Below are 13,201 nucleotides of genomic sequence, written 5' to 3' on the forward strand. Positions count from 1 at the left end.
ATCTTCAAGTCCGAACCAAGCTTTAGTTAATTATTTTAAAAAAAAATTGAAGTCTAGGTCCTTGCACGCCTATGTTTTTCTATATTTTGACATAATATATTGTAATATGATAATAGATACAATGAGAAATTTTCTTCTCTCACTATTAAGATAATATTTCTCATTAGCTACAATAAAAGTGGGAAAAAATCACTTTTTTTTTAATGGTAAAATCTTTTAAAAACAAATTTTTCAAGTTTGGAAGCTAATTAACTTCACATTCACAAATTGAAACCATCAGCATGTGAGTTAAGAAAATTAACTTGTTTGGGATTTGACTATAGATATGATCTTGCATGCATGGTATGCGTGATGTGTATGCTAAATACATGTAAAAATGATGCATCCATTCAGGGTCCATCTGTTTCCGCAAAAATTGACTTCCAAATCATATAAAGTTTCCAACATGTCGGTCATTATTGAAGAATCCAAAGCACCAGAAAAGCTAAGACTTATCCTTTGCGGATAAATTGAACAACAATTGGCTAATGAATCTTTGTATTCTAGATCATCAAAAAATTCATTTTCATATATAAAGTTTCCATATAAAGCATGATTTTCTCATCATAATGATCACATACAGCATTAGTCAATGGCAAAGACTGGATATCTACAAGGAATGACAATATACAAACAAAGTACTACATATATGTTCATTCATGTTCCATAGAACTTTGTTAAGATGTATAGATAATCTCTTGCCTTGTTCACCTTCTCATAAGCTTAGCTTTTCCTTTATCCCCCTAACCATTCAAAACTACACAAACCAACCGGTTCTAGGTTTTAGATCCTTTTTCAAAACACGACAACAAATAGAAATACTTCTAAAAGCTTCAATGGCCCTCAACCTCAAGTGGGAAAAAATAAGGAAAGAAGCTTACGTGTTTAATCAAAACCTTTTAACGGTGGATGCATGGGAACAAGTTTGATGGCATCTTATACTTTGACATACTTATCAACATAACCCTGCAAGACATGATATTGAAAATTTAAAACATCACTGTCATGCCATGTAAAATGCAAACTTAGCTTATCCAAAAGATCAATAAAGAATTTAAAATGGCTAAACCACATCTTCATCCCCTAAGAAATAATCATGAGACATGGCTGGAAAAAAAAAAGGGACCGGTTCGTTAGGCTTTTTAACTTTTCCCTTTGTATTATATTTTTTTGGTCAGGAGAGAACAGGATTTTTTGGTGGTTTTAGATGCTAAAAGTAGCTCCATGTCTTACTGTAAGGCCTAGCCTACACTTTTTGTGTGTCCTAACGATGTATCTTACTTAGATACTACCAAGTACCAAGTGCAACTTGGGAATTATGCCAATCAAAATGGATAAAATTGCAGATTGGATGCAAGTCTCTACACAAATTCACTGAAAGTATCACGAATGAAGCCTGATGGAAAGGCTGGTTCTAACTAATATGCACAGTACTGATAAAACATCACCGTCTTCTCTATAGCAACATATACGTGCACAAGGATTCCAAGAAAATTTCTTAAAGCAAAACAATCCAACCAAACTAAAAGAATCAAAAGATCAAAATAAACCCAAACAAATAACCTTTGCTGTGAAAATTTCATCAAGAAAAAGAAAAGCATGAAATGAGAATTTACCATCACAAGTTTTGTCAATTTCCGCTGAGATGACTCAATATAGTGATCAATCTTTGCACGCGATTTGGGTATCTGGTGGTTCTTCATAGCTCCTGATACTTTATCAACAGTCTTCTTTACAATAGTCTTGAAAGCCTCCTTGCTCATATTACCCTGTTGCCATGACGGCTTCAAAACCTCCTTCACAAAATCTGCAATGGCAACCTTGAAAAGCTTCATTGATCTGGAATCTTTGCTCTTCTTGCTCTTCCCTGGAGACTTTATCTGATCCATCTCAATCTCACCAGTAGCCATATTAACTTCAGCTGGATGACTTGGGTTTCCATTCTCAACAGTACCAACTTCAGCATCAGCAGTCTCACCAAATTCCTCGTTATCTGCCGATGCTGCAGAAGTAACAGCTCCAGCATCCTTGGCTTTTTCCTCCATATCCAGTGGTTTATTGGAATCACTAAGCCCCAATAAGATGCCAGAATCACCTGTCACTTCCAACTTTTGCATATGATCAAATTTTCTGGATAACCTTGTAGAAGGCTCAATGCTATCAAAAAGCGGATCATACTGATCGCCACCTGATCTAGAAGAATTCTGCCCAATGTCCCGGGCAGAATTGGGTGAGGAAGTTGCTTCTTGCAATCCAATGCGTCTCCCATCAACTGGAGCATGAGCCAAACTGAAAAGCGTGTTATTGTAGGTTGTACCTTTTTCTTGTATAACATGAGAATGGTATTTGAAATTTATAGGCTGATCAAGAGTAGGTGCATGCTCATTTGGAAACGTTGAAGTAGTAGATCCTCCAATATCAATATGGTGGGATGTTGCATCTTTAATATCTGGTGGATCTTTTAATGAAGAATTCATCTTCCCTGCAGGATTATATATACGGTCTGCCATAGGGTGGTGCAAACTGTGCGGAGGTTGTTGCTGCTGTGGATAAGGATGAATATATGAAGATGAGTTAGAAAGTCTACCTGGTGGCAAACTCTCACCAGGGAATGGTTGCATTTTGTTACCCAGAAACTGCTGTGAAATGGGCATAGCATGAGGGTAAGTGTTTCCCTGAGCAAAAGAATTTGAAGCAAACACATTCTGCATTGGAGGGTGCGTCAAACCATCATCTCCCGACTTACTAGGAGCTCCAAGTTGTTGAATGAGCAGGTTACTGTCAGGTAAAGGTGTATGTATGACAGGTCGATTTGCTTCCTGAATTGTAATATAAGCTCGCTGTTGAAACCCATCAGACTGAGAATGTGCAGGCAATTCAGTTGGATAAGGCCTTGGGATAATTTCTGAACCAAAATCATTCCTCAAAGGCAAGTGACTCTGCCGAAAATGTGAAGAAACACCAGGAGTTATAGTTGAATCAAGTGGTTTCAGTGGTGGTGGTGGTGGAGGCAAGGAAGCCAAAGAGGATTGTGGCTGTAGAGCAAAGTAGGACTGTTGGTCAGGTAACATGTAAGAAGGAAAGCTTTCCCCAGAAGAATGAGACATGGAAGATGCAGCCTCCCGCTGTTTCGTATCTGGATTGCCAATATGAGAAGAATGATTATGGAGCTCCATTGTATTTTGATAAGCATTTCTTTCCCAAAGCCTATTTGGTGAGGATGCAGATGTTTTATGAGAAGAATCAGATATGGACGAGTTACCTGATTGTTGAGGCAGGCAATCAGCATTTTGGCTCACTGGATCTAAAGATCTGGAGAGAGATTTCTGGTCAACAGGTTTTTTGAAAGAAATAAGTATTTTCTGAGAAGCATGACCACTTGAATTCAGTTTATCAGTATCCCCTACTGACACTGCATTAACAGTTGATAGGTGGTGAGACTCTACTGCCGCTTCTTGACAATTTTCATTAGTGACGAGATTAGGCCCTTCCTTCATGTCTTCTACCAAGTTTGTTTCAGAAACAGAGGCTGGAATGTCTCTAGATTCCTCATATTTAACCATGTGATACTCAGTTGATTGATCATCTTGTTTAAGAATACCTCCACCAACAGAATCTTCAATATTCAGATTAGTACTCCCATCTCTTGAAGCAACAAAATTGCCATACAGTTTTACTTCTGGACCTCTAACTTCACCACGCTCATGATTGGCAACTTTCTCAGAGATCTGCTTGATCTCATCACGAATATTGGTCCTAGAATTATGAGGAAACTCCAGCTGCTGTTTGCTCTTTTGCCACCTTGATTCATCACTCTTGCCAGAATCATGGTGCAGAAAACGACAAGACACTCCACGATAGCACCTGCCTCGACGGAAGTCAAAACAGAATTGCATTTGTCCCTTCGCTCGTCTCTTATTCTCAGCACTGAACTCATCAGCACGACGCAAATAGGGAGACCTGCTCCTGCTTCTTCGATTTCTGGGAGACCTACTCCTGCTTCTTCGGTTTCTGGGAGACCTGCTCCTGCTTCTATGATTTCTAGGAGACCTGCTCCTGCTTCTACGATTTCTGGGAGACCTGCTTCTGCTTCTCCGGTTTCTGGGAGACCAACTAAAACAACAAGCAACAAATTTACAACTTTCACAGATCATAAACAAACAGGAATTGCAATGTACGGAAGATAATTTTCTTACTATGTCATTTTTTTAAATATTAATTGGAAAAGAATCCAAGCCATAAATAAACAAAATGAAAACCTGCGTGATAGGCTTCGTTTCTTCCTTCTCCTAGTCCTCCGTGGACTTCTCCTTTTCCTTCTATCTGTAGGTGAACGACTCTGACTTCTGCTTCGAGTTCTTCCCCTTCTGTGCCTCCCAACATAGTCTGAATCATCAGAATCACTGTCACTACCACCATTCCTAGCCAGTCGCCCAAACTTATCTACCTTATGTTGAGAACCAAGAATCAAGTTCTCTTCCTCTTCCCTATGTTCCTCACTAAACATAATACTTTCAACACTACCACCAACCATTACATTTTCTTTTTGGAGAACCTCCACAGAAGCAACATGATTTCTAGACACTTTCTGTACATCCTTATGATCAGCATGTTCATTCTCATTCATGATGGAAGTTGTGCTAGTACCTTCAACCACTTCTGAGCTTGCAACTTTGTATGGCATGTTTGATAGTGGTCCAAACCCCTTTTCAGTCTGGTGGGGACTACTAGCATTCTCCAAACTAGCACCAAATGGCGCATTCATATTTCCAATGCCAGTCTCAATATCTTTTTCTGAATTGTCATCAGAAGTATAGTCTTGTAGAAGTCTGAATGGACAGCCACCTTTTGCAAGTTGATCGGAAGTATTCGATTTCTCCAAACTAGTGACTATAGGCTGTTTAGTAGGTACAGTTAATTTGACTAAGTTAACTTCAGAAACAGATGCCTCAAAAGCCAATTGGTCAACATTGGTAATACCTTCTTGACCTGAATTTAAGAGGTAAAATAATTCTAAACTTGCTAAACATACAACAGATAATTGCAAACTACAAGAGATAAAGAGTCGTAAATGAATATTCAGGAATACTACATATCTAGGTAATAACTATTCTGGACTCTGGAGCCACCAGGCAGTAATTATTTATATCTGGTTAACTAATATAATAAAGCAAGAAACATGAGTTTTGAAAAAAGGGCTTAATATGATCGCTAGATATAACATTTACCTTGTTCACCCAAACTAGAACTGCCTGCAGCTGATGTGTTTTCTGGTAAAATGGACGCATTCCATCCAGTCGACATTTGCGGTGGACGTAACTTCTCTTCTACATTAAGCATGTTATCACTAATATCACACTGACTCTTAAGGCCTTCGAGCATTTGATTCATTCCCTGATCATCATCAATTTGGGTGATATCGTCTTGAAATCACCAACCAGAAAAACAAATTAGGTACAAAAAATCAGCATGTAACCGACAGATAATCAGATAATATGCTTCAGAATATAGTTAACATAAAATCATTGGATATCCACAACAGAATATACAACTTTTGCTATATTGAGTTTAAATGGTCATTAACAAGTTCCAAGAAGTCTATCCCAAAATGATCATTACAGTTTTTTCCAAAGCTCATAACACATAAAATGGACAATCAATTTAGACAAACGTAAAAGATTCTAGACATTAGGAAGCACAAGTTAAAAAGATTGAGGATATTAGAAAGCATAATCATAGTAAAAGAAAAGAAAAAGCCAACCTTCCATCTCCATGTCAGAATCATCAGCCAAATGAGATGCAGCTGCAACCAAATGGCAGGCTTGCTCTGAGGACTCTTTTCCTGATGGCCTCAAAGATGAAACTCCTTGCTGTTCATCTAATTTACATGCAAACATACTTTTCTTTTTCATCCACCGGAAAAAATCATGTGCTATTGCAGCTTCACTTCCTGGCTCACCACCATACAGAAATGCATAGTCTGGCTTTCCAGATTCATTTTTACGAACCATGTCCTCATAATCAGGCCCATTCTTAGCAATGCCCTGGCATAAAGCTTCAATCCTTTCAATAACATTTTCATCTGTTGGCTTAGGAGGAGTGGAAGAAAGGTCCATGGTCAAACCCTCTTGTAACAGTAACTTATCTCCAACCAGAGAACTCATGTTGCAGCCATTTTCCCCTCTCATATTCGGAGAGCCATTATCTGTAACTAAATTGTGTTTGGCCTGATTTGGAGCCACAACTACACCGACAGAACCTGAAGTGCTTAACTTAGAGTCATCCGAGTCCAAATTACAGGGTAAGTTGGAAACATTTTGCACAGGCTTAGAAGATGAAAGAACAGTAGAGGTGGAAGTTGGAGGAGATGGTAGATTAGGTGGTGGAAAAGAAGGTGGAGGTGGTGGTGGTGGGAGGGGGAGAGAAGAGGTAGATGGAACACAGTGATCTCCACCTGTTGGTTGTACAAAGCTTCCAAGTGGAGCTGAAGTGAAGAAACTTGTTGTAGGAGGGGGCGGTTGATGTGGTGAGATATGTAGAAGTCCTCGCTGCTCAGGTGGTGGATTCACTGCTGCTCTATAAAATGTTTGCCCCTGGGATTGAGGAGGGGGAGGAGGTAATGCTCTAAAACGTGGCTGGGTCTGTGAAACCTCTGGGTATGATGCACTAATTGGAGGAGGAAGCACCGGCTGAGGCATATTAAGTGCATTCTGGGTCCCTAAATGTAAATGGTGTTGTGAGTTCTGTTGAGCCGTCGGATACATTCGCGGCAATGGGGCACCTGCATGAACATGCGCAGGTAGGCGTAGATAAGATTGACCTGTATTTGGCAACCCACCAGGGGGAGTTTGATGAGGTGCAGCAGGACCATGCTGATATAGTGGAAAGCCTGATGGGCCTTGCCGGAATTGAGGTGAAGGAGCAGGCGGACCGGGAGGGAGCTGTTGATATGGAGATGATATGGGTTCCGGAGGACCCTGCCCTGGCTGAGGATTACGATTCCCTTGAGCATACATCTTACAATTTGTGTTACCACAGATATAGCCCTTCAACTAAAGTCACCAAAATCCCCTGCAGAAAATAGAACTCAAATCAGAAAATAGACAAAAATATAAGTTGATATCTCAGTAAAAGCCAGTTCTAAATAAACAATAAGGATCAGATAATGGAAGCAGCACAACACTTCAAAGCACGAATTGTACTTCAGAACTTCCTTGATGGTTTTTCACATTAAGTGAAGGGCTGAACAGTCAGAATCATATGTATTTCACTACAACTAAGAAGAACGAACAGAATTTCATAAACATATCCCTTTATTTTTTTTTCTAATTCAAGAATTTCAAACTGTTAAGAAAAATACAAACTAAGCCAAATATCCACCAAAAACTCAAGATTGCTTTTTTTTTTTTTTAAAAGAAAGAGATATTATTAATCTAACTTATACATAATTCAAATAAATTCAATATTGTCAAACAAACTGCAAATGCCGAAAAAAGGAAGCTTCAAATTTCACGTATTCAAATTAAAAATTAATGTTGAATTCAATTCAAATCCATAAGACACTCCAAAAAGCTCAGTTCAAACTTCTTTTAGAAAAAGAAGAATTTCCCATTCTTTTCCATCAACATTCTCAGCAACCAAACAACAAAAAAACAAAAATATTAACAATTAAGCAGGTAAAAAGACCATACTACTAAAAAAGAAGAAAAGAAAGAAAGAATCGAAGTAACTAAGTTAAAAACGAATAATGAATGAAAAGATAAGCCGAAATTAATCATAGCAACGGTAGCTTACCAGTTGAAAGTGAGCGGGGAAATGGAGAGCGAAGAAAAATAAACGAACCCTAGAATTTGGAAATCTAGGAATTTAGAGCTTTTTTCGTCAAGAAAAAGGGGGTAATTTCAAGGTTCAAAAACCCTAATCAAAGTGTTTTTTTTCCTCTTCTTTTTTGTGTGTTCTGCTCTTCTTCTTAGAGTTGAGTGTTTCTCGCTTATTTTATAGATTTGGTTCACTCGAAAAAAGATTTCTAATTCTTTTTTTTTTTTTAACTTATATTTAAGGTTCAGTGATTCCTTTAGAGTAAGTAATATGTTCGAGAATTTTTTAATTTTACTGAAATAAAGAATATTTTAATATTTATTTTAACACTCTCTTAAAATCATGTATATAGAATATTCAATAAATAATGAGATATAAGATTTTTTTTTTACAAGAATAGATTAAAACATGTCTAATTGAACCAGCTTAACCGCTTCAACTTCCATCTATGCTCGAGTTATAGACATCCTCACACAAAGAGAGGTGGATCTTCAAGCGTGACCAAGTAATTAATTATGTCTTCCTCCATCTTAACTAGCCGATCTACAACTTTATTACTATCCGCGAGATGTGACGAAACTTAATTTGCCTATCTTTGGAGCACCATTCATGTATCAACCTAATTTTGCAATACTACTTATTGTTGCAAGTCCATTCTGCAAAACATCAACTAATAACACGTTATCACATTCCAACTCAGTCTATCTAAAACCTCTATTTCAAGCTAATTTCAGTCCTCCTAACAGAGCCTTAGCTTCAATGAGATATAAGATTTGAAGCTAATAATAGTAACAATACATATACAATATTTATGAAATTAAAATAAAAAATAGTTTAACTTGTGAGTAAAAGAAAATTGAAATAGGTAAATACGTCATATTAAGAATTTTAAATGTACTCCCATTATAGCACGTGAGAACAAATACATAAAATTAATATACTCTCAAATAATATTACTTATTTTAATTACGGAATTACGTGACACCAATTCGATCACAATTTTAAAAATTAATATAGATAGTACATAAATTTTAAATATTTTATTAATTATCTTTAAATTTTATTATTACCTTATTCATAAAAACTACTATTATTTTTAGTTAAGCTATTAAGCTTATATCCATATCATCTATATTATATTACAATGTACACAAATATTGAAGGAAACTTTTTATATTGATTTTTGTGAGAAGTAAATAATTCATTTGCAATTTTTATACTGATTTATTGTGACGTTACAATTTTTAAACTATATTAATGTGAGTCTATTATTCAAAAATAAAAGTAAATTTGAATCATATAAATTTTAAATATTTAATTACATTTTAAATATTTCAATATTATACTATTATAACATTAATTTATTTATAATATATATATGAATTTGAAAAATATTTTGTACAGACGAGAATATCTTTTTATTGTTAATTGTATTACTAAATTGGCATTAGAATAATAATTTATAGTATTATTATGTGATAATAATAATAGCTTTACACTTTCATATCTTTTATCGACTAATATTTTAATGACCCAACTGTCAGTATTTCATATTCCATTCATATAGGTTATACATGTCAAATTTGATATAAATTAAAAAAATTTAACTATTTGTTTTAAGTAAAAACTTTCAACCATTAAATAAATATTAATATATATATATAGTATTTTAAATCAATATGATAGAGATATTGGATCGGTTCAAAAATATACATGTATGATAAGTATAATTATATAAATTCAACGGTTGGATCATTAAAAAATTAACCGTGATCCCTCCCCCAATTAATTTTAATTAAATATTAATTAATATGATAGTGCATTCTATTTACCATAGTTTCATATTTTCTCGTATTGACATAACTTATCGAGACCTCTTTGTTTTCACTATTTCCATCTTCAAGTAGTTAAATTTCTTCTGGGGTTTTAATAATTAGTTATGTCTTGGATCTCTTCAGGAGCACCCTTCTCCGCTATATTACCATATTGATTTATTATTTTCTTTTACAATAATTTTTCATCTTTGAAATCAATCAACCTACCATGTTTCACGCATACATTATTTTAAGTTATTCTAACAAGTTGTCCTATTAGGATTTCAAAACATAAGCTAATATATAATACTTGATTATTCTCGTCAAGTCATTAAATACATCGGAAAACTAACTTCCAATAAAGTGAACTATCATTTTGAACTTCTAGTTCAAATTACTTTCTAAGGATATATATAAATAATGATAATTCATTCCAAGTAATTTATTTCATGCAACTATTATTTCTTTCCCTAATATTGAGAAAACTGTTAAATCAAAATAATAATCACCAAATGATGTCATAATTGAATTTCTAGTTTGATCAAAATATTTAATAATACAAGAAGATTCATAATTAATACATATTCCTACATTATTTGAATGCCCAATTTATGCATTGCGGTGGAGCAACTTGAACATATATTGCACATTCAAAAGTCTAAAATGGATTATGTGTGACTTTTGACTAAAACCAATTGTAATAAAAGTTATTTATCATAATTTATTGGCATGAAGCGTAAGTCTTATTTCATGTACAATATTATATCCTTATATATATACAAAATGTTTTGTTCTCCAATATGGTTTAGCTACTAACTGGAGACCTTTAATCATATTAGGGTGAGTTTGAATGGACAGTGCGTTTACTTGTGGTTAGTGTAAAAACAGTGGTGGCGGTGAGATTAGATATTGTAGCGATACTGTAGCGTGAGACAAAAAGTAAGCTAAACGCACCGCACCCAATCGCTCATCCAAACCCACCCTTAATTCTGTTAAACCATTATACGTATAAACAACAAGCCTTTGTGATAGTTAATCGCGTAGACAATCTAGCATACAATAATCATTGAAAGTCTCAGAAATAAACTCATCAACATTAGTAAAAATTGTCTTGATTGCATAATCTAAAAGTTTTGTTCTTAAACAAATTATTAAATAAGTAATCGCAAGCAACATGTTGCGATTTGATAACTCATGTGATTATCTTGTAGATGCATCTACTAAAATCATATCAAAACATTCCATTTGTTGGATAAATGAGACTATATTTTTTTTCATAAATGCAATAGATTCAATTTCAATCTTTGCTAGTGAGGTTCTAAAAAATCATCTTCTTTGATAACAAATGACACTTGAGAAATCTTTAAAATGAAGAATCTTCAGGTTCTTTAGTAAATATCAATAAAAATTCTCATTTGTTGCATCATTATTGATCGGGATGGTCTACCCGATCATGTCAACTAATTAATACATTTAGGTTTATTATACTTGTAATTCATGCACAGTCTGAGATAATTTTCACTAGAAAGTTCATTCAATATAATAGGTAGAGAATAATCTAACATTGATTTCAATAACATACCTTATATACTCCGTAGCAATTAGATAATTCTAAACTATATTCTAACAAATAGAATGTAATACCATGTAAATAGATATACTAGCATTCTATCGAAGAAAACATCAAATTAATAAGTCCAAGGGCGATTATAAATATCAAACAAAATTTTTTGAAAGTCATCTTTGAAGTAGTCAAATATAGAACATTATCCTCAGTACAATAAAATCATAGTCGAAGCCATATGAATTTGTTGCGAATAAAATTTATCAATTTATAGGATGCACACAAATGAATATTTTCTTTGCATAATTGTATGTGCAAATTTAAGTAAAGTGCATGAACATACCATAAATGCACAACAATTAAAAACTGAAACATAGTAGGGAACTATTAATCTAAATTTTAACATTAATCTTATTATCAATCTTCACATTATTTTCATTTTTCACTTCTAGTTGCGGGAAGAATTATTATGACCATCCCTTTTACTATTATAAGGTAGCTTACCACATCCACGTCCAAGATTAAGTCATTCAAATTTATTATATATTGATGTATTCGTTTGAGTTAATAGAGTAGATAAATAGGATGAACTTTATGGTTTTTCAATTAATAGCTTGTTATTTTATTCAACCATAAGTAAACATGATATTAATTCGAATATATCTTAAAACTTTTTCACCATATTGCTACTGTATGAGTATATTTGAAGCATGAAAAGTTGAAAAAGTTTTCTAAAATGCTCTCATCAATTATTGAAAACTTATTCTAAATACTACAAAGTTATACTCACTCGCAATTTTAAAATCTTGCAACTAGTCATAACGAGCTTTAAATAGAATTTTCATATTCTAATGGTCATATGTCTCTTTTAAAATATTCCAAAATTCAAGTGAATCTTTCACAGTCAAATATTTTGCTTTCAACCCTCCACAGGATTGATGACGAATGAAGACCAGGGCAGATGATCACAATCAATTCAATTTTTCATAGAATACTTGCCACCATTATCATTCTAACATGTATATTTACAAATTTAGAAACATTGTTGTTTATCTAGATAATATAATAGAACTCCAATATATATATTAATCGATAAATTAAATAATTCAAATTCCAATCTACCACAGGATTTCTATGGCTAAAGATTAGCAACCATATTTGGCAAATTAAACACATAAATCACAACAAATTCTAATAATCAAAGTAATGACAATTACTTATCAAAATAATAAAATTGCATGGATAAAACTCATATCTCAAACATCAAAATTCAACATGATGCAAGTACTAACAAAATTTTTCATTACCACCATCGCGAATATGCATGAAATTCAATTCAAAATCCAATCGTTCACGTTTTTTTATCATGATTAATCAATAATGTTCCAATTATAATAAACTGATATGATAAAATAAATCATAATAAAATATACCTGAAGGTTGTTAGCATCATCGTCATCACTTTGGCTATTATTATGAGCACTATCATAAATACTAAAACAACTTTGCTTTCATAATAACATTCATAAACTTCTAGTAAAAACCATTTATAAACAAATCAAAATTTTCGCTATACGATGCTTGAAAGCTACTCGATGCTACCAAACTAAAAGGTAATAATAATCACCTAGATTCAGACCATACACATATATGTTATAGTCTTTCAATCTCTAATCAATTATTTATAATTTATAATTCAATTTAAAAAGTATAATACAAGCATTCAACAATAGTATGTTAATAAGACTCAATTAGATCTGATGATTTCCTTTTAATCAACAACACCAAGTTAATAACACTCTCCATCACAATTTTAACCAATTTTCAAGTATATTTAGTAACAAAATTGTAATCGTCAAATTCTTAATCATCCCAATATCATGCATAATAGAACACAATACAAAACTCTAGTTTAAAAGAAACCTTAAGTAATTTTCTTTCCTAAAATAGTTTTATCGAAAATAAA

At 33.6% G+C, this 13,201-nt stretch overlaps 1 protein-coding gene across 3 annotated transcripts; it reads right to left on the bottom strand.

The window, feature by feature from the left end:
- Nucleotides 1-520: 520 nt before the first annotated feature.
- On the bottom strand, nt 521-8,051 carry LOC105788467 (uncharacterized). 3 transcript variants are annotated; one of them, XR_001132039.2, is made up of 7 exons: nt 7,834-8,051; nt 5,801-7,110; nt 5,268-5,462; nt 4,299-5,028; nt 1,656-4,152; nt 921-1,005; nt 521-796 (listed from the first exon to the last, which is right to left on the bottom strand). XR_001132039.2 is itself a non-coding variant. In XM_012615384.2 (7 exons), the coding sequence occupies exons 2-7, from the start codon at nt 7,053-7,055 to the stop codon at nt 976-978; spliced, it is 4,581 nt and encodes a 1,526-aa protein (XP_012470838.1). In that variant the 5' UTR covers nt 7,056-7,110; nt 7,834-8,050; the 3' UTR covers nt 521-975. The 3 variants fall into 3 exon arrangements, 2 of the variants coding, with proteins under 2 accessions (XP_012470838.1, XP_012470836.1); XM_012615384.2 differs by having other exon boundaries at nt 521-1,005; nt 1,656-3,175; nt 3,302-4,152; nt 7,834-8,050; XM_012615382.2 differs by having other exon boundaries at nt 521-1,005.
- Nucleotides 8,052-13,201: the final 5,150 nt, after the last annotated feature.

This window comes from Gossypium raimondii, chromosome 2 (genome assembly GCF_025698545.1).
Source record: "Gossypium raimondii isolate GPD5lz chromosome 2, ASM2569854v1, whole genome shotgun sequence".
Lineage (NCBI taxonomy): Eukaryota > Viridiplantae > Streptophyta > Magnoliopsida > Malvales > Malvaceae > Gossypium > Gossypium raimondii.